Source organism: Eulemur rufifrons, chromosome 18 (genome assembly GCF_041146395.1).
Source record: "Eulemur rufifrons isolate Redbay chromosome 18, OSU_ERuf_1, whole genome shotgun sequence".
Taxonomy (NCBI): domain Eukaryota; kingdom Metazoa; phylum Chordata; class Mammalia; order Primates; family Lemuridae; genus Eulemur; species Eulemur rufifrons.
The window spans coordinates 16,469,984-16,492,989 of NC_091000.1; the positions used below are offsets into that span (position 1 = coordinate 16,469,984).

General features: G+C 41.5%; 1 protein-coding gene across 2 annotated transcripts in view; it reads right to left on the reverse strand.

Annotated features, from left to right (window-relative positions):
- The window catches only part of TRPC3 (transient receptor potential cation channel subfamily C member 3), a 59,521-nt gene extending 42,340 nt beyond the window's left edge, over positions 1-17,181 (reverse strand). For both annotated transcript variants that reach the window (XM_069493225.1, XM_069493224.1), the window contains exon 1: positions 16,964-17,181. In XM_069493225.1, the coding sequence (XP_069349326.1) occupies positions 16,964-17,181 (218 nt within the window). The remainder of the gene's footprint in view (positions 1-16,963) is intronic.
- Positions 17,182-23,006: the final 5,825 nt, after the last annotated feature.

The window sequence follows — 23,006 nt, forward strand, 5'->3', positions numbered from 1 at the left end:
AACAAAACAAAAAAGTGAATGGTTGGGAAAAAAATGCTTTATTTCTGGAATATATATTCCAGAAATATCTGTTACCATTGAAAAAACCATATTCACAGAGCCAGGAGTTGAAAAGTAACTAGAGAAGACGCTGGCCTCCCTGGGGGCCTGAGGTGGACAAGGAAATTGGGAAGCTTCCCTGGCAGGAGGAATGAGTGGTTACCAGTCCCCACTCTGTTCTCAGCTCTGAGGGCCCCAAACCAAAAACAGGCACAGAAGCCACTGGCAGAAGGTTTCCCAGATAGAGACTGAAGCAAATGTGGCCAGGCAAACCCGAGTCTACAGAGGAAAGGACACCAAAGAGATCCCCAGAGACGCTTGTTTATTTATCCAAGGGCAGAGAGTGCTATGGCTTGCACCCAATTCTAACTGCTCAACTAGTGTCAGGCCATCAACTTCTAAAAATTAAATAAACATACATATTCATTTTATATACACACACGTATTTGTAGCAATTTCTCAAAGTGAACACAAAAAGCTTTTAATTGTAGTTCTATCTGGGGCTCTGAGGACTGGGGCTGAAGAGCTGCAGGGGAACAGGGACTTTTACTTTTCACGTACACTCTCTTGCACATTTTGAATAGTTTTAACCACAGTTTGAACATTTTTATTAAAATCAAAATTAATGCTTAACATTTTTCTTGCTTTTAATCCCTTAGTTGACAAAAATGTTAAAATGCAGGTACTTACTGGCAGCCATTACATTATCATCTTTCTGAAGCTAAATAAATGCCATATATTTGGCTGCTAAGAGTAGGGTGTGGAGTGGGGTGTATGGCATGTGGCCTGTGTGGGAGACCAGGGGTGTGCAAGGCTGTGTAGGGGTGTCCACGTGTTTTGTGTGTATCGGTATGATGATGATTTTTAGGTGGAAAAGAACTGGGAAATAGCATTCACTGAACTGCACAGAAGAGGACTTTGTTTCAAGACCAAACTCTATGTGACACGGATTTTAAACAAATCTGTAAATAGTATTGTAATAAATGAGTACATTTTATTACTACTAATGGTATTGAATTCATCGGGTTAAGGTTTTTGCTATTAAGCTATGAACTGGTACTCCTCAAATGGCTAGAATTTCCATGTTGTATAAAAGATTATATATCTATAAGAGAGAATATATGTGCAGAGTATATATGTCAGCAGAATTTCAATTTACACTCAGAAGGTTATCTTTGGGAAATAAACTCTTATTAAATGTCACATTTTAGTGGAAGGGCTTTTTTAATTTAATAACTGCTACCTACAAGGAAAATCACTTATAAAACCACCACCATTTACCCCAAAAGAGACTGGTTTGAGAATATTAGGAATTGATTCTTTCATGAATTTTTATTTGTATTTCTTAGTATTTTTAAGCTCTTCTTAATATTTTTTCTTTCAGAACTTATACCTCCATATTGTATATTTGAACTGAAATGTGTGATTTTAGTACTATACAACACAAAGTATATGAGTAATTTTTATTTTGTCTTTAAAATATTCTAACGCTGAGTTAAGTGTGGAGTCAGATATCTCCATTAGAATGAACATATTCCTATTTCAAAATAAAAGAGCTGACTTAATGCCATTTATCTTCATGGTGAATCCACAAAACTGTCTTTTTTTTTTTTTTAACTATCCTTGTACTAAGATAAATTTCATTAATCTAGACTGATGGAATGGTATGAGTCAACATTCACATCATTCACGGTGCATAAACCTGGCCCCAATCTCAGCTGGTCTTGACAATGCATCTAGTATGAGAAATAAGGAAGGAATGAGGGTAAATGGGAGAGAATGCTTAACTCTAGGAATGCTAGCACTGAAATCATTTTGCCCGGAATTTTCCTACCTTCAGATCCCCATCCAATGAGTTAACTCATTCAGCACCGCAAGAGTACAGTCTGCAGGGACTTCTTTCTGGTAAGAGCATTGAAGCACCACTGACCTAAAATCAGATAATCTACAAGGGCTGTGTTTAAGCTCCTTTTTGGCTAACATGATGGCTAGTAATATCTGACTGCTATGGACTGAATTTTATCCTCACAAAATTTATATGTTGAAGCCTTAAGCCTCAGTGTGATAGTATTTGGAGATAGGGCCTTTGGGAGATTATTAGGTTCAAATGAGATCACGAAGGTGGGGCCCTCATGATGGGATTAGTGCCCTTATAAGAAGAGACACCAGAGAGCTTGCTCCTTCCCACCCTCTCACCTCCTATGTGAGGACACATCAAGAAAATGCCATCTGCAAGTCAGGAAGAGAGCCCTCACCAGAAACCAAACATGCTGACATCCTGATCTCAGATTTCTACCTTCCAGAACTGAGAGAAAATAAACGTCTGTTTTTTAAGTCACCCAGTCCATGGAATTTTGTTATGGAGTGTGAACTAAGACACTGACCATACATTTTAAGGCAAAAAAAAAAAAAAAAAAAAAATTTTTTTCCCCATCGTTTTTGGGGTCTTAGAATTTGTCCAAATACTTAAACACATGAAAAGTTATTTCTGAGAAATATTTTGGTGTAGCCATAGGGAACCCTCTGCTCCACTCTATTCAGAAGCAAAAACACAAGTAACACTCCTCAGTTTTCACAACTTTGCCATCAACTCATCTGACCTCCAGCAGGGTCTATGTGTGACCTAAGGACCACCTGCCTCAAGGTCACTTGGAGTGTCTGTTAAAATCAGATTTCTGAGCCTCATTCCACATGAACTAAATCAGAATCTCTCATGGTGAGGTCCTGGAACATGCACTTTAAATAAGCATCCTTTACAATTCCTATGCATGTTAAGGGTTGGGAACTTCCAGTATAAAAACAATGGAGCTACACTGGACCCCGGACTATAGAGGTCGTTAAGCAGTGGTCACTCTGGCCCTGCCAAAAATGAAGTTGAGATAACACGTTTGAGCAGCAAAGGCTAAGGGGTAAGTAGCCTTACATTAATTCAGTTTCTCTATGCTTTACTACTATTATATTTAAAATTACATCTCCAGGAAGCTACTTACCTGAACCAAGTAAGCAGCCTACACAAATGCCTTCAACAGTGACCGTTTAATGTCATAATCTTGCTTTTATGAAGGAATTTTAAAAAGGTTACTGTATCTTCTCAAAAACTGCAATTAACAAGTTAAAGAAATTGTTCAGTATAGTATTCACTGTACCTTTTATGAGAATTCAAGTGCTAAAGTGATCCTAGAATTGTGTATCAGGAAGCATCTCTCTCCAAATGAGTTTTATCCTTTAATCTAATAATATAAACTATATATAACCCTCATTTTTTTTTTTCTTTTTGGCCCAGGGTATCCAGGAATTTGGATCTAAAAGTGTTCAATTACCATTACTTCTTATCCCAAATTTCTGGCACAGTCTTTCTCCTTTTTTCAAATGATTCCTCATACAGATTTTAAATCAATTATCCTATATGTTTTAAACCTGTTTTAAGTTGTCTGGATCCTTTTTTTTTTTAAAGAGGGTATTAATAAATATCCCCTCATAGGTGCCACTACAGCACACATTCTTGGATAGTAAGGTCATGTTTTATTTATCTTTACCAGCCCAGTGCCCCACTCAATAAATATTTGTTCTACTAAGTTTCCAAATCTCTTCCTGGACCTGACCTTAGGTCTCATATGCACATCTATTCCCTGGTCACTCTAAAATGCCCCAAATCACCTTCTCCCTTAAACCAGCTACCCCTCCTAACATTTGTATTATCTCAGGCTACTTGCTTTTCAAGTTTAGAAATTTCAAGGTCATCTGTGACTCATTGTTTTGATCCTGTCCGACATAAAGTTCTGAGGCTTCTGCTTTGGAATGTTTCTTGCCCTGAATGCGTCCTTCCAATTCTCACTGCCAGCACCAGCTCCAGATCTTTATCAAATCATAGCTGGATTGTACAGCAGCTTTCCAGCAGAGATGCGCGAGGGAAGGCACCTAAGCTTTAATGAGCACCTGGTCAGTATGTACTATTTTCGATGCAGTATAGTATTTAATTCTCCTGACGATGCTATAAAAGGGTATTATTTTCTCTGTTTCATTAATAAGAAAACTGAGCTCAAAGGAAATTGCCCAAGGTAACACAGAGTCACATGCAGAACTGGGATTCAACCTGGAATCTGGAATCTGACTGAATCCTGCTCTTTCCAGAGCCTCAGGCTGCTCCTGATTCCCCCTCTTTAGACCTTGCAACCATCCCCAGCACCCTGCTCTGTGTAAACTCTGCTTTTACCATGTCACTCTTCTATTAAAAAAAAAATCAGCATTCCCCCTACTGCTTATCCCATCAGTCCAGACTCCTGTGGCTGACTTTCTGAGACGGTCACAGCCTGCCCCACCCTGCCTACCCAACCTTCTTGCCCTTGTTCCTCAGATTCATCCTTCACTGTCCTGTAAATATATTATTCTGCTATTCCTGTACTATCAAGGGTATTCCCATACTATCAAGGATTTTTTTTTTTAACATTTATTAAGGTGCTCTTCTCTTTGCATTTCCAAAGATAAGATTTTTGCCCTGGCTGACTCAGGATATCTCTGTCCGGAAGGCGAGTGGTGCAGTATAGAGTGGGGCGGGTGTGTTCAGGGGGAGGGATGGAAGATAAATTTTAGAGGAGTGCAAAGAAAAAGATCACGGTAATGTTCAGATTTCTGCAACAAAAATGGGATTTTGCAAGCAGAATTTTGGAAAAGGGAAATTGTCTAAAGAAAAGATTTGCTCAATTTCTTTATTTCCCTAATTCATCTTGAAGGACTCTGATCATAGGAGATCTCATGCAAACAGGATAGTTCTCCCACTGTCAACAGTAAAGCCATGATGCTTACTGTCCTGGGAAAAGAAAGAAATAACAGAAGACAAGTAAAAGTCAAGATGTGATCCAAGAAAGCGAGGAAGTACTGAGGACAGAGGATTCTTGCCAGGTTTATTTTATTTGGAGATCTAGGACAGCCCAGTCTTGTTGAGAAGTGGAATGGTGTGGGCAAAGAGCTTTCTCAAGCCACCCTCAGCTCCCACGTCGTGTGGACCCTGCAATGAGAGCCAGACAGCCTGCACCAAGGCTGGTGCCGTGAGCAGGATGGAGGATGTCACAGGCACTCAGCTCTGCAGCTGTGGGAGCTGAAACCAAGTACACCAGGGAGCACATCTGGGTTTTTAACAAACGCAAATCAGCCAATATCAAGTTACTTCTGCTGGCAGCACCCAAGTAGACAAGGAACATCACCCAGAGACCAGAAGAACTAGAAGACACCCCTCCAGAGACACATAAGCTCCCCTTCCCCAGTGCCCAGATGCTACAGAGAAAAGCAGGGGAAAGGGTGGTTTCTCGAAAGCCTGAACAATTTTATCCAAATGAGAGAGTATTTCTTAAAAAGAACATTTACTTTAGAGTATCAAACTCAGATGAATGAGATTGGCCTTCCAGCCTTTCTGCAGGGTGCTGAATAGTGGCAGACAGGCAGGCCACAGAAACACCGAGCCCTTTTGGATACCGGGGGGAAGAATCAAAAAGCAAAGCCCCTTACACACCAGCTCAAGATGCATGGAGACATTGTACCAGTTGACCAAATCCCTGCCATAATATAGGACAAGCCTTCCTTCCTTGTCAACTCACCTAATTGCTTAATTGACTTAATTACTTAATTTATTGATTGCTCAATTCACTTGTTGAATGAGAATAAGTATCTGTGTAGTAAGCAAAAAACAAAACAAAAATTTAAAAACGAATTCAAAAAACAGATTGGACATTTGGTTATTTTTTTTCTCCTACTCAGCAGGTGGGAGGCTCAGGAGACTTTTTTAATAGGCAGATTGCAGGAGCTACATGTTGCTGCTCATACAGGTTGTGGGTGATTTTTCTTTTTCTTTTCTTTATTTATTTATTATATATATATTTTTGGAGACAGGGTCTTGCTCTGTCACCTAGGCTGGAATGCAGTGGTGTGTTCATAGCTCACAGCAACCTCAAACTCCTGGGCTCAAATGATCCTCCCACCTCAGCCTCCCTAGTAGCTGGGACTACAAATGTGCGCAACCATGCCCAGCTAATTTTTAAATTTTTTGTAGAGACAGGGTCTCGCTATGTTGCCCATGCTGGTCTCAAACTCCTGGCCTCAAGCAATCCTCCCAATTCAACCTCTCAAAGTGCTGGGACTATAGGCGTCAGCCACCGCACCCAGCCTGGGGAATTTCTTGACTTCTACACCTGCCTCTGGGATGTTCATCTTTTTGCTTCCATCCTCAAACATACTCTTAACTCTGCTCCTCACCAATTCAAATCCTTCTTACCTTCCTACCAGGGTCCAGTTTACGTTACAGCTCTGTAAACAGAGATTTAGGTCTCCCGAGAGATATTTAGGTCTCCATCGTAATGAATTTAGAGAGTCTCTGTTGGCCTGTGTTATATTCAGAATTGTTCATGTAAAATTTGAATTAATCTATTAGATATATGCAAATATTTTAATTTTCCCTAATGACTGTCAAAGAAGCTGTTGTTTATTTAAGTTTCACAAGGTAATGCCTATATGACCTGCAAAACTCTGTTCATTACAAAATGTTGAATCTTTTGATTCTTTCTGAAGCCATTCCTGACCACTTCAGCCTGAGCTTTTGTAATATTGGTAGTCTGCCCTGAATCTAGACTCTTAATTTTGCTTCATATCCTTGATTTTTGTCTCCTTGACTATTGTCTCCTGTGACAACGCATGCACTCAAGTTCAACTGAGAATAAACGTTTCATACTTATTTTAGGTTTTACACTTTGTGTACCATCTCTATAGTACCTAATACGGTCTAGTATACACTAAAAAATACTCATCAACTGATACTAATTCTGCAGATAAAAAGACTGTCAGAGTGAGAAGTAACTTCCTTAAGGTCACCGAGGGGTTGAGAATTAGAAGATTAGAGCTCAGAGGTCCTCCTCCAGGCGCTCTCTACTTCACCATGCTGTCTCTAGGGAATAAGAAAAATGAACAATGGATTGTAAATCAAAATATCATTGTTAAAATAGATGCTGAGCTTATGTGTTGGAACATTTTGGTTCTACAAAAAATAGCTGTTCATTTTGGATGCAATCACAAGCTCCTTGGAACTCTGCAACAAATGAGCATTATTAAAGAAGTCTCCTTAAATCCTTTACTGAAATGAGGTGAAGAATTAACCAGCTACTCAAAACGTGCAGCAAACAAGCAAAGTGAGAACACCATCGATGTGAGCTAAAGTGATGAGAATAACATCCAAAATGTTTTGACCGAGCAGTTCGCCACAATGAAGAGGTTGACTGTGCCAGCCGGCCAGGATCCAGTCCATCCTTGTGTGAAGGGCACGAAGAGCAGACGGAGCCACAGAGATAAGTAGTGAGAAAAGCACAAAGAAGGGGACAAGTGTCAGAGAGCAGCCACCATGTTCCTGCCAGTATTGGAGGTGGTGATAATTGGAAGTGGTAACGAGGGTGAGAAGCAGCAGGTGCTGACAGAGGATAAGAAAGTCAGATATGGAAAGTCAAAAAATAGAAAAATCCCCTCGTCCCCCTGGCAAGCAGGCACCTGTCAGTCAAAGCGGCTGCCTCTGGAGACATCTGACATCTACGCAGCAGGCCTGTGCGTGTGTGGTTGGAAGGAGGAGAGGGAATCTGACTAACAGCCTTGATAATATCATCAAACCCACACATTTGAATGTCTCTTTATATACACACACATATATATATATTTGTGGAGGGGGAGAAGTGGAGTGGGGGACACTCTGAACTTCAGTGGTCCCTAAGTGTACCAGCATGCATGGCTGAGGAAAGGCAGCCCATCAGTTCAACTGTGTAGTAGCGAGGGTACCTGGCCACAGGTAGTCCTGTCTCCTACCGCCTCCTGCTGAGCCTGCATCTACCTGCACACCACAGAGCACAATAACACAATAACAACCAAACCAGCACGATAAGGTGCCTCACTGAAGAAAGAGGAAAGCACAGCTTTTATTTCTAAAGATTCTCATCCCACAAAAAAAGTTAAAATGTAGAGATTCCAGCACTTATAAGCCCAGAGAGATATTTAGGTCTCCATAGTAATGAATTCCCTGAGAGTCTCTGGTTGGCCTGTGTTATATTCACAATTGTTCATGTAAAATTTCAATAAATCTATTAGATAAATGCAAATATTTTAATTTGCCCTAATGTCTGTCAGAAACAAGAAGCTGTTGTTTATTTAAGGGGGAGAACACTGGTCTCCCATCTTCATGGCTTTGCCTGTCATCCTTCTCATGAAAGCATGAGTAGCTTTTTGCCAGAATGCTCAGCAGCTAAAACCAGAAAAGCAAAAAGACATCTAATAGTGTGTTGCTCCCTCTAAAAGTCCACCAGGAGCAGAAGTGAGGACTTCTAGCCATTGTCTGCATGACTTCTTGGACATACTTCTTAAACATATGTACCCAAGACAGCATTCAAGCAAATGCCTTCTAGAACTTTGATGTTTATATTTGTGTATAACTCCATTAAACCAACTATTGCATTACTTTGTAATTATCTGTCTTCATGCCTGTCTCCTCAATGACACTGTAACATCCTTAAAAGCAGAAATTTCCTCTTTTTATCTCTACATGCCTGGCTTTTGGTATATTGTAATGAATATCTGTTTCAGGAATAAATGCACATATACACACATACTTAAACCATACCACTGAAGACCTAAGGATAATTTTTCCCTTCAGATTAAAAAATACCATTAGCCACACATGATAATGTGTGGAAGTAGTGGTGAAAAGAATTGGAGTGATCCTTCTATAAAAAAGAATACCTTAATATAAATTAATCATCAGAAATTAAGGTAATGTAAACATCTTTCTTGCAAAGCAGATTTCTGCTTAATCACATGAAATTCTTAGTTACACCACCAAAGTATTTGATGCATTCTATATCTTTTGATTTTGATTTTACATAAAGTTATGTTTTATTAGGATAATCTAGGGGGAAACAGGAGATAAATCTTAAAATTAATAACATTTAATAATGAATAATTCAGCATATCTTCTAAATCTCATTTTCACAATGCTTTTTAAAACTAATTTTTATTACTTCAGGAAGATTAGTGACAATGAAATTAAAAGTCATATGAATCCAGTTTATATTTGAACAAGAACTGAGACAAAATGACCTCAAATAATAAAATAAAAATCTTCTACTGACACAAGAGAAGTACATATTTGGCTATTTAAATATATTAGTCACTATCAATTATGTATATTTTTAACCTCCAGTGTTATTAGAAGGAAGGGATCTGTTTTTCTATCATTATTATCCATATCTGAAGTCAAAAGTCTGAGGTTTTTAGATGTTTGCTCCCACCTCATCAACCTGCAACCTACTTTTCAAGAGTACACACGCGTCAGTCCTACTCGACAAAATGTATTTAAAAATGTGAAACTGGTATAGTATATTAGCACCGTCAAGCTCTTTCCTTAACAGGTCACACATTTGCGGACATTTAAATCTCATCTTTTAAAAAGCTCTAGGACCAAATCCATATCATCATCTATTATTTGAATACCGCAAAGAAAATAGGAGAGATTTTTTTTAATAGGGGGATTTTTGACTATATAACTGTAGATAAAATCTCTGACCTAGATGCTCAATTAAAGACAAAATGCTATAACAATCCTAATTATTCTCATAAAGTCACTGCTGAGACCCTTATGCACAAGTGTGAAGCTGGCCATCCCATGGTCCACAACTCCAGACCCTCTATCTGGGGTCAGACTCCTATGTGTTCACCCTGCACAGGCCACTAATATGGCTCCCCTTCTAGACCAATGCTGTGCGACACTGAGGGCAGCACAGGGAAAGGACTGAGAAGCAAGACTGGTGGCCAAGCAAAGAGCCTCCCCTCCCTGTAAGATTGCTCAGCGGCCGTTCACTGTGACTTGAGCAAACTCTCTGACGGAGGCGATCTCAATCCAGAGCCAGGAAGTTCACAGTCCTTCCTACCAGGGGCACAGGAGTTTCATAAAGCATTTTCTTCCTCCTACTGCATTTCCTGTGGAGTTTGATTGCCTACTGTAACTGGGGGTAAGAGTTTATGGGATATTGTAGGCAAAGGAAAAGCTCAATGGTTAAGAACAATTTCAAGAGAAAGAGAAGTGGGGGGGCTGGGGAGGAGAGAGAGACCTTTGCTATCTCAGCACAGTAATGAAAAATCCCTGAAATTCCAACTTAGTCCTCAGATGATGGCCTGGTCCTGGACTGGGATCCTTTTACCGCTTTGATATTAAGAAAAGAGATAATCATAAGTTATATTCGGCAGGGGGTCAATTGTGCATTGAGATATCCTTTTCTCCTTTTTGTCCTTTTTCTTAGTCCTCCTCCTTAGCTTACAAACTTTCACAAGTTGATCTGCCACTGCAGCCAAATTGAAATGATGAGGTAATTGGATCCCATAAATGAATTAATACTAATTAATCATTTGGTGTGTTGCTCCTCCCAGGAGTAAATGCATTTTAAAATTTCTTTGATACTTAACCCAAAGGAGGCCACTGTGCCAACTGTATAGCCCTGGTCATCTGGAGATTTCAGATGGTCTGGAGCTGCTATGAATTAGATGTCAACCTGCAGCTTCAGTTTCTTAATTCGTAAAATAAGAGATTGGACTCGATGAAATTCTTTCCAAATCAAACATTTTATTATTCTCCCAAATAGTCTATATTAGCTAAATTTAGGAAGTGTGATGCTAAGATGATTTGAAGTGGGGGCTTCAGATGACCTTCTTATCACACTGTGTAGGTCACTATCCACTGCATGTGCCTAATCTGATTACTCATGAGTAAGAATATTCTTTCTCTGCAATCTTGGTTCTGTTAAAGAATACTGGGCTGAAATAAACACTTAAAACACAATTGTAGGGATGTTTGGTTTCAAGATGATGAAACCAAAGTCTTTCTCACCCCTTCTCCTTTTCAAAATTACCCCCCTACACAATAAGGAGAAAAAAGAACAACAACACAAATTTCATCTTCCATGAAACCAGAAGACATTTGTAACCCCAAGCCACAATATACAAAGATGGAAAGGTGATGAGTTGGAAGAATAGCAAATCATATGGTAGAGAGAAAGAAGTTCCAACTAGAATGATGCCTGTAACAGGAAGGAAGCTGATCCACCTTGATCAATGCCAGAGAGGGTCCAGAAATTGAAGGCAAAAGAAATTCCAGAAAGTAAAGATAAGGCTGGAGCCTAAAATGAGAGAATTGGCTGAAAGTCTATATAAGGAGTAGGCAGAAACCTTCTCCCTAGATCCCTAATCCCTAACTGACATGGTCAAGTGACAACCCTCCCACACCCCTAAAAGAGATATATGATATGGACTCTCTGGAGACACGGAAACAAAGATGCTGTAGAGGTGGGGATACCAGGCCCAGGGCAGGTACTAAGAACAGGAGGACCCCTGCCCAGTTCCACAATACCAACCGCCAGGTTTTTTATTTCCCAATCTCTTTTCCCCTGAGAAATATATATATATTTTAAAATTGTATCACTGAAATAAGAAAGAATACTACAAGAAAGGAATATTCATAAAACAAGAAAGAGCTCTTAGAGATTAAAAATATAATAGCTAAAATGGAAATAAATTCAGTGAAAGAGCTGGAAGATAGAGTCAAGGAAATATCTCAGAAAGAACACAAAAGATAAACACTGGAAAACAGAAGAGATACAAAAACTAGGGGATCAGTCCCGGAAGTCTAATATGCTAATAATAGGAATTCCAGAAAGAGCGACAAATAAAAATAGTGCTTAGGAAATAATACAAGAAATAACACAAGTAAACCTCGAAGAACTAAAAGACATGATCTCTAGATTGAAAGGGTTCACTAAATGTCCAGCTCAAGTAATGAAAAAAAGACCCATGCCAAGGCACATCTTCAGAAGAAAACTAACGAAGAGACAATTTTAAAAGCCGCCTGAAGGAAAAAAAAATAAAAGACCACATACAAAGGAAGTCAGAGGGCTATAGAAGGGTTATTATCTTCAAGAAAACACACACACAGCTAGAGACTGTAGAAGATTTAGCTAAAGAAACAAGGACAAGATTCGACAATATATACTCCAAGAAAAACAGGCAATTATCAAAAGAAAAGAAATGTGGTCATACTGTACTACATTGCTTAGCAGTGAACCATGGTTACATGGTCATAACAATGAAGAAATTAAATAAGATAATAACCAGAAATTTTTTTCTTTCTTTCTTTTGTCTCTCTCAGCAGAATTACCAAAATTGTTATAAACCATGTTGTGGAAGATAGGGGGAGAATAAGAGGTATATGTAATAAGAGCAAAAAATTCTCACCCAAGACTATTGATAACATCAAAAATATGAATAACAAGATAGCAGTAGAAAAAGGAGCTGAAAGTGGAGTGAAACGGAAGGGACAGAAAGAAAATGAGAGGGACCCAGAGAACTGCTGGGGGCTTACTGTTGTTCCTAGATGTCTTTTAGCACTACCTGACTTTTTTTTCCCCATCACAGCAATTGACTATCAAACTTTAAAAACTATAGTCATATATTATTAATACTTTGAAGTTATATAAAAATAAAAACAAACCAACAAAAATGACAACTCTATACTATACCTAGTGAAATTGCTACTCTAGGGTATAAAACTAACAATAACAAAAAATTTCAGATAATTAAAGCCCTCATGTCTGATGCCATTCTGTGATATTCTTGAAAATTAAACTAGTCAGTCTGACTTTAGTCCTCAAAGTCCAGACTTCTGTCCCTAGAGATTCAACAGTCACTTGGAGAATCTCTGATTTCCAATCCAGGGGTGGGAATAAGGTGCTACTTCCAATCTGATGTCCATGCCCATACACAACACTGTTCTTAATCCCACAGCTAAACTAAGCCAAGACTGGGAACATTTATACAAAGCCAGTGCCACAGAAACTAACATACAGCTGGATAATGTGGGTTACAGAGCACTGTGTACTCATTTTCAGCTCCCAAATCATCATAGAAGCCCTATTATTGATTTGCTGGGTAACTGCTACAAAATTACTTCTCTGTGTACCAATTTCCTCATTTGCCAAATGATGACAATGATAAAAATTGCTTTAAAGAGGTATGATTCAAGTTAATGAGTATAAATGACCGTATGAAGTAGTATATAAACACAAATTAACTGCTTTTCTTATGACTAATTTTTGGCAGCACTTCCTCTGGAGTAAAACTAAACAGAATTCTCTTTTCTAGACATCTTCCTCTGTTAAAGATAACATTGCTGAGAGATCTAATGATTTTGTGCACATCTGTTAATACATACAAAGACTGATTCTTCTTCCTAGAAGTAGGCTCATAAGTTTTTCTCTTGATTTCCTGAGTTTGCCAACTGTGTGTATATTTTTCTCTTTCTTTGAAACTCTCCTCTCTGGGCAGCCTTGCCATAGTGCCACCCCGCTCCTTCTCTTTTTCCCGACCCTTTGCTTGCTAATCTTTCCCTTTGCCCTCTAAACAAAATTTTTTCCTTCAAAACACTAGCTTAGCTCTTTGTTTCTCTCTTTACACTCCTTCTTTGGATAATCTCATATCTCCCACAACTCTGTAACAATTCCCCTTAGACAGCAGACTCTCACATTCTCCCAAACTCTAACCTTGGATTTCCATCTTCCTGCTTGACACCTCTATCAGAGTTATCTGCAAAATCAGATCCTCTTCTTTGTTCTTTTCTTCTCAACAATGATATCGACAATCTTAGTTATCCAGGTCAAAATCACCAAATTATCTCTGATCCTGCTTTCTCTTTAAACCCCTGCTTTCTCTTCAGTGAGCTACAAAATCCCATAGATTCTATTCCGAAATTCTCTCTTCCAATCTCTCTGCTTTCCATCCCACTGACAGGACACGATCACAGATCCTAATCTCAGCCTAGACGGCTGCAATAACATCCTAATTTCTTCACATTTTGTTAATTGCCACTTCAGTCCATCTTGCTCTCAGAGGGGCTTTGATCAAATTACTGCTGCTTCAAAACAATCAATGGCTCTCTATTGCCTCATGTTGGCATACAAGATCGTCTATATTAATGCCCCAAACTACCATGTCCAGTCAAATCTCACTGCTGCTTATACACACTCTGTGTTCTCAACTAATATTCCCTAGACATGCCTGGCATTTTGGGGGGAGACAGGGCTTGAATTAATTACTCCCCTCCCCACTCCTCCACCTTTGCCTGTTATATCATCTATCTTTCAGGACCCATAAAGCTTTCCTTGATTTCTCTACAGTCTAATGTTGCCCCTTTGTTCTTTGCAGCTGATCCTTTATAACTCTATCTTTATATATATATATATATATATATATATATATATTTGAAAGATAGTTATTTTATTCTAACACAGCATAATTGCTCATGCCTAGTCTCATTTCCTATGCCTCCCTCATGAGATTTTAAACTCGAGTGCAGGTGTCTCTGTGGCTTGTTGTACTTAGCCTGCACTTTGCACATTTACATGCTTGAGAAATGTTTGAATTGAAACTCATGAGAACTGCCTTCAAATGCCTTTTTGGAGTTCATCAGATATATTTAATAGCTGAAAAATTTCAAGAATGAAGTCATCTCTCTGATGACATATTATTTGGTCCTAGGTTTGCAAACAGTTGGGATAAAGAAAAGTTTTGGTTTGAATCAATGAATTACGGTTCTATCAAAGGTTAAAAAAAATCTCAGTGGTATAGGAGATGACACTCTTCCTCCTAAGTCAGTCTGTTTAAAATTCCCAGGTGGAAACTGGAAAATGGAGCAGTAAAATGAGCAAGAGGATTACCCTGAGGAATTTTTTTTTTTTTTTTGGTAAAAGTGGGATTCTATCCTCAGCATCCTGCTGAATTTTAAATTCAAGCATTCTATGTTGCCTACCAAGATGACCTTGGGTATCCTTCTCTAAGTTCCTTCCAGGGCTGTCATGTTCACTTTTAAACAATGATAAATAATCACTGTTTATTAAACAGTGGCCATATTCTATTCGAAGGTGGAATAAAGAGCTAATCTCTGCTGCAGACATCAAAGTAGTCTCTGATGATACCAAGTGACAGGCCTTAAATAAACATGCAGAGCTTGCTGTCCTACCTCTAGAAAAAACATTTATTAAGGTAAATCTCCTTAAAATGACGCGATCTTCTTGATCTCTACCAAATCAATACACCACATTTACTTGTTGAATTACGTAAAGTGACCAAATACGAAAGAAATTCTATCAGCTGTTAGACAGCAAGCCTACAACAGAATTTGCCCCAGGGCTTTGTGTAATTGACCTCAAATTTCAAAAGGCAAAGTAATTTCTGCTCCGCCCTACTTTCTCAGATGAGCGTGTTCGGGCGTCCCATTTAGTCTCGATTTAAGGTAAAAGAAAAAAGAATTTTAAAAGAATCAAGAAACTGAGCTAGGTTACAAAAAACAATTTGGCAAAAGGAAAAACGGACAATGTCTTAAAACCTTAGGGAGGCGGGAAAGCGAGCTCGCGGCGCTTTAATCGCAAAGCATGTACCTTCCCTCCATTTCCTGGGCCGCGTCCACTCCATAGTGGTCTTCCGCAGTCACTGAACCGCATCGGGTCGCGCTGCTCATTTTTAGTCAGAACCCTTCCCTACGGGATCTACTCCCGGCCATCGTCTGTTTCAGTTTCCCACAGCAGGTCGGGCTGGGCGGGCGCCGGCGCGCAGCTAGCGGAGCGGCGCGCGGTTAGGTGCGTCCCCGGGTCGCCCCGAGACCTTGGCCCCGGGTTGCGGGCGGCCCTCGGGCAGCAGGGGGCGCTGGCGAACCTCGGTCCCCACCCGGGAGCACCACCGCCCCCGCTCCGCCGGCTAGTGCCGCCTGCGGTCTGACCCCAAGTTCTCTACCTAGTTCTCCGTGCGTTCTTCCTAAAAAAGACAGTAAAGCCTGCGGCACGCCCAAGATACGCGTCAAGAAAAACACAGAGCATCTCACCCTGTAAAACTGATCACCTTCTTTTCATCCCCTGTGCGTCTCACAGCTGATTAAAGACTGTCTCCCAGATTGAAAATTAATAAAAGTTGCTCTTTCTCATACACTAGAGCGCCGACCGCTCCTCCGAGAAAGACAGAAAGGAGAGAGAGAGAAAGAAAGAGAAAGTGGGGAGAGAGAGAGAGAGAAGGGGAAGAAAGGAAAGAGGAAAGAAGGAAGAAAAGAAGGAAGGAAGGAAAAGAAAGAAAAAGAAGAAAAGAAAGAAAAACAGTCACTGACCCTAAACCTCTGGGAACCGCAGCCAAAGTTATCACTAAAGGGACTCCCGCAGCTGCCCCGTGCCCACTTCCTCCCTCAGGGGACCCTAGACTTCGATTTCAGTTTTACCCCAGTTGTGACTGGACCACAGGGAGACAAGGCGTCCGGACAAACCTTCAGCCCACACCCTGTATCGCGCTCTGTCGCCTCCCTACTCCCACTTCTCTGCCCCCGCCCCCGCCAGCCCGAGCGTCCGAGGGGACCCAAGTTCCCAGGATGGTTTCAAGCTGGGACGCCGGGAGTTCGGGAAGCAAGTGCGCGCCTGGGTCTGTGCACATCTTCCCCTTTCTTGGCCTCCCCGGGGAAGCTCAGGGAACCCAGGGTCCATTTCCAAGCCCCCGTGGCAGTCGCGCGCGCCCTCGGCTCTAGGAGAGGGAGTGACTGTCTGCTGGGATGCTCGTCTGGCGTCAGTGCGCCCGTCTGCGGGCTGTTCCGTGTGCTTGAGCCAGGACAGAGCCCCAGCCACTCAGTCAGCGCCCCTCAAGCCCCTCCACGGAGCAAGCCCCTGGCCGAGGTCTGCGCCCTCGAAGTCACCCGAATATAACTGGCCAGCCGTGCCGGGTGGGGCTCGGAGGTCCCGGGCACGTCGCGGAGCGGCCCGAGGCGCACCTTCCCGCCCCCGCCCAGCGCTGCCCTCCCGAGGCGCGGGCCGCGGCCCGGCCGGGTACTCACAGGTCCGGCCCGGGGGAGAAGGGCGGCGGGCAGTAGCCGTGCGGCTCCCGCTGCCAGGGCGCTGAGCGCGGCTCCAGCCCCCCGTTGACGCCCCTCCAGCCCCGGCGGCGGCGCTGCGGCTCCGCGCCCTCGTCCTCGCCTTCGTCCTCCTCCTCCTCCTCCGGCGCGGGGAAGGTCACCCTCGCCTGCTCCTTGCACTTCCTGACCTTGGTGGACATCGCGCCGGCTGCGGTCCGAGCCTGGGGCCGCCGGCTGCCGGCCTCCCGCGCCGCCGCGGCCGCGTGGTCTCCGCGCGGCGCCCCTTCCCCGCCTCCCGCGGCTCCCGCAGTACCGGGCAGCCCGGGGCGGGAAGGCGGGAGGAGAGAGCGGCGCGGCCCGCGAGCGAGCAGTCAGGGGTGGGAGCCGAAGCCAAGCAGCCGCCGCCGCCCACCATCAAACCGTGGGAGCAGCCGCCGCGGCCGTGGCCGCGAGTAGGAAGCCCGGGGCCGAGCGGGGCGCTGGCGCTGAGAAAGGCTCTCCAGCCCCGCGGCGGTGGCGATGCCTCCTCTGTGCCTGTCTCCTGCCTCCGACAGCATCACTTACTAGGACAGCGTCGTTACTCCGGGAGAAAGAGAGGGAGGGAGGGAGGAAGGGTGGGGGAGGGAGAGGAGGGGGAGAATCGATTCCTTATCAGACAGAGCTGGAGAGCAAATCTGGCTGGCAGGTGGGGAGTAAAGAAATCGGAGAAACTTCCCCTCCTTGCTGTCCCTTTTCTTTTCCAGAGACCTAGAGCCCTTCTGCATCTACAGATAAGTTTTCTGAGGAAGGGAAAAGGGAATCCACTGGCTTGTTAATCTTACAGCAGTCGTTATTCACCCCATTCAACTCTCCAGTTTTGTTCAAAAAGCATCATTTGTTCGTTGTGTTACTTCCTGTAAGCCTTAGTTGAACCTGCAGAGGGTTAAGTACACTTCCCTGCGTGCGTTCATACCCCAGAATGGTAATGTTTTAGACGTACGTGATGCTTCAGTTCTTGTAATGAATTTCGAAAGCATCTAACAAGATTTATATACTTTCCAAGAAAGATTTCTCAGCAAAATTTTGAAGTCTCCTTTTTAAAACTTAAAAAAAATGCATTTTAAAATCCAAGAGCAGTCATTCTTCTGGGAGGAAAGAGTTACAGAATTTTAGTCAGCAGGAATCTTAGAAATCAAGCAATCTATCTTTTTAGAAATAAGAAAGCCTAGGCCTAGACAGAGTAAACTACTCAAGGTAGGTGGGTAGTGAGAAATCTCAGATTAGACCCGGGAGAGTGTATTCCCCAAGACTTTCTATTTCCTCAACAAGGCAGCTTCCCAGCAAGTCCAACTTGGAAGAATCACAAAAATACCAGACATGCTATGATGAGATAAAATAAAATTTATTTATTTTTAACTGCATCCAATTATACTGTACTTTTCGGAGGAACAATTCTTCCCAAATGTAAGCAAGACACAAGTAAGGAAATGTAACTCCTTTGAATTTGATTCTTAAAAAGTAAATAAAATACTGTGTATTTTATTAAATTGACAGTAAGTCTTTACGTTTAGGTGAGCAATGATATTTACACATGTGATACAGGAAAAGCAAAAAGCAAGTAAATATTGTCTAGTGTTTTATAGTTGGAAGTTACTTTCACTTGCTGGCACACATGAAAGTGTTAAAATTTTCACAATGTAAGTTACCAGACCTCTTAGATTCCACCTCTGACATATCTCTAAAGCAGGACTGCCCTTCTCCATCCCATGCCACCACCTAAGTTCAGGCTTCCATGGTTCTCCCCGGCATCCAGTCTTTCTGCAACTCACTTCTTATACCATTTCATTCTCCACACTACTGGAGAGACCACACTCAGCAAGTCTGATCATGACTTTTCTCAATAAAAATCTCTTGCGGCTTCCCACTGCTTTCAGGTTAAAATCCAAATTTGGCGAAGCCAGCCCTTCACTGTCTGACCCTAATTCTTCAGTCTCTCCTCCCACCCTCTCTCATACATATCCTAACTCCAGTTACCCTGAACTTCTCACTCATCACCTGACATTCTCGACACTTTCCCGTTTTCCTGCCTTTGTCTATGGCATTCCTGAGGTGTCTCCTCCCTCATCCACCCAGTGGCACACTTCTCCTTTTCCCTAAAGACCTAGGTTAGCTGTGGCCTCCAATCTGACAGCCCTCCTGCATCCCTGTCTAGTTCCCAGGGCCCATGGTCCTTACCCACTGTGTGCACACCACAATCTTACCACTGATCCCATCATATTGAAATTCACTCTTTATGTGCCCCTTTAAGCTGTGAATTCTTTGAGAGTGATTTGGGGTCTTATTTATTTTGAGTTATTTTAGGCAGGGGGCTCATCTTTTTGTCCTTGCCATTTAGCTCACTCAGTACCTGATGTGCAGGGCAAGCTCAATAAATGTTTGTTGAATGAATTCATGTCTTCTCCCTGTCTTCACATGGTCTTTTCTCTGTGCCTATGTCTTAATCTCCTCTTCTTATAAGGACACCACTCATATTGAATTAGGGTCCACCGTCATCACCTCATTTTACCTTAATCACCTTTTTAAAGACCCTATTTCTAAATTCAGTCACATTCTCCCATCCAGCAACTAACCAGGCTCCACCCTGCTTAGCTTTCAAGATCAGACAAGATCGGGCATGTTCGGGGTGGTATGGCTATAGACTAAATGCAGTCACAATCTGATGTACTGGGTGTAGGACTTCAACATGTGAAGTTTGAGGGGACCCAATTCAGTCTATAATAGAAGGGAACTGTCTGATCCCAAAAGGAATAGAAGAAACCACAAAGAAAGAAAAAAGACATGAAAAGTAAAGATTAAGCATTTCAATGTGTCACAAAAATTTTAACATGTAAACAGGGCCATATATGACACATCTAATAAGAACTGTTGAGCAGTAATTCTTGCACCACAGCATAGAGGTAAGTCTTAGCAATTTTCTAAAGCGAGCAAGGGCATGGGAACAGGTATAATGTTCCAAATGGTACACACTTTTTTTCCTTCTTAAGAATAGAAGCTCTCTTATAAATGGATTTTGCTTTGCTTTTTAAAGTAAACTTAAGTGATTAACTTTGTTAGCAGTATAAACTAATAAGATAGGAAATGTTGCATATCAGAACAATTGAACCCCCAAAATCAGGATCCCTGAACTTATGATGTGGTAATTAAAATTCTAGTACCTTTCACACAGAGTTTACAGTGTCTTATAAACTATTTATCACTAACGCTTGCAGTTCTCTTACAGGTCAGGAAATTTCCAAAATAAAAACATGTGTTTTGAAAATTTCTTCAAGTCAGAAGCTTGAGACTCAAAATTTACTTTAACATAGAAATAAGTTAAAAATGATGGTTATATTTTCTGGACAGTTAGCTTAAATTTGTTTCAATGACAGGCTAGGGAGGTATCTAAGAACACGTACTGTAGGCCTAGCCTAGAATCAAATCCTACCTCTGCTGTCCACAGGCTGTGTGACCCTGAGGAAGCTACTTAACCTCTCTGAGCCTCAGTTTCTTCCTCTATAAAATGAAGATATAATCATAGTAGCTATTTCATAGGGCTGCTATAGGATTCTATGTTAATAGCTCTTAAAACTTTGCCTGGCATACAGTAGGCACAATGGAAGTATTAGCTACTGTTAGTCACTATTGTGAACTAAGAACTATAATAGAAGTCTGAAGTCTGGGTCCTAAAGCAAGGATCTATCCTCTCTGATTCAGATGCCCCTCTAGAATAGCATTCGCTAAGGTATATAACTGTTGACTTACTTGTCTGTCTCTTTCAGTGGGCTGTAAGTTCTTTTGGGGCAGGAACAGTGTCTTATTTGACCTGGTTACACCAATGTAATCATAAATCTGGCAACATAGTGAGTGTGCAATAAATGGTAACTACTAATAACAGCAGTGGCAGTTGCCACAGGAGACATTCGATAGATATTTGTAAAATGAAGAGATCCAATAGTGAGGAGAAGGAAGAAATTTTCTTCCTCTGCTTTGGACACCGTGCCAATCCCAAGTAAAATTTGAGAATGGGCAAAACTCCTCTTTGGCATCTCTCTACTCTTTCTCTACATATTTGTCTACCATATATAGTGCCTGTCTTCCCTTGCGCCTATGGGCTCAGTGACATCATATTGTTTTAATCCTTCCATGATGTTATCTCTTAGGCCTGCTGTACCCCCAAAGTGCTCCATGCTTCACAATGACCTTTCTGTCCCCTGCCAGTCAAAATTACTATTCCTTCAGGGCAGCCAGTCTCAGCCAGCTGTTAAAGGGAAAGTATCCTACACAAATTCACATTTAATGTGTGTGAATACCTAAGAGTCCTTAATGCTCCAAGGGATTTACATTTTTCAAAACCTGCAATAACTCTCCATTTAGTGGAATTACTAGCTGTGTATTAAAGTGAAGTGAAAGGAAGATGCTTTTAGAGGGGGAGGGGTGAGGAGCAGCCAAGTAGCAAGCCAGACTTGGGTAACTCCCCTATAGGGTTTCTGACTTTCATCTTCCCTGCTACTAAAGTTGTAATGCCCAACCATTTAAATTTGCCCCACCCTCTACCCCATCAACATCTATCAATAGCATTGTCAAGAAAGGCTCCCAGTTTGAGGAGGAATGAAACATGGGCTAAGGGGCGGAGCTAGGGGCTTTACATATAGGCTCAATCTTGAGCAAATAGATACAGATATTTATTATTGTTTGAAGACAATTCTCCATGAGTGCTTTACATTTCTATACATCTTGCAAGCAGAGGCAATGGCTGCCTTTGTTCTGGAATACCTTTTCAAGGATGTGTATATGACAGACAGCCTTGGAAGATAGAGACGGTGTCCTTCTCTGGAGCAAAGAGCAAATATGCTTACTGTCTAGTATAAAAAAGATAGCACTCTCCCTCGGGCAAAGGTCAGGCAGTTTTATTGATTGTTATAAAAGATTCAGGCTACCTAAGCTCAGGGGTCAGGGTTCTTCTCTTGTAATGCAAATCACAGCACGTGCAGGTATCATCTAGCCTCGTTCTTGTCACTCTGTGGGAATTGGGACTCAGGGAACTGGCACAAATGGCTCAGCTTTCCGGCTACTGCTGTTGCTGTGAGTAATAAACTGTCCTTTATTTCTGGCCTGGGAGTTTTATGCTTTTTGCCAGCATTCATGAAACTGTGGCTGACTACCTTGTTAGCTTGCAAGTTGGGTAAAAATCTCAGATCCTTCATAGTTCTTGACAATTATTACATTTTATAGATGAAAAAAATTCACAGCTCTCTCCAGAGCTGAAATTTCCAAGAGTAAATTAGGTTCTTAGAGGGGTTGTATAACTTTCCCATGTCCTAAGTGCATTATTAATCAATTTTTCTATGCCCAAGCATTCTTTTGCATACCTGTTAATATAATTTGTACATTTAATCAGTCCCAAAGGGAATCAATGCTCTCTCTACCTAGTAAGATGTAGACTTGATGAGTGCTTACAGTTTTTTTACTGACAATTTGAAAAGTGACTTACTTGACTCCAAGACTTAGAATGCTATTGTGTTTGGAGATTTGAGGAAAAGTGGAGGTGAAGGCTCAGCATTCATTTCCTCAACATCTCTTTGTGATAACATATAGACATCAAATCTGTCCAACCTCTATTTTTGACAAGGTTGAGAACAACTCTACTTCATCCTAATCCCTATGATTCTTGCCTACCCTCTTCTAAAGACTATTTAAAGATATGTTCCTCAAAGTTATGTTTGTCCTTCCTTGAGGGAGAGAAGGCGTATCAAGCACTTATAACAGGGAAAAAATGTCATAAATGGGTCATATAAGTCACTGTCAGAAAGGGAAGTTGTGAAAATAGAGTAGGTCAGTTTTTCCAGTCATGGTAGTTTTACCTTCAGTGAAATGAGCTAAACTAGTTTCTTATTTATATTAATTCTATCCAGGCTGAATTCTTAGGACATATTTAAAATGTCAATTAAAAACTTAAGTGTAGGAGCCAGGCATGGTGGTGTGTGCCTATAATCTCAGATACTCTGGA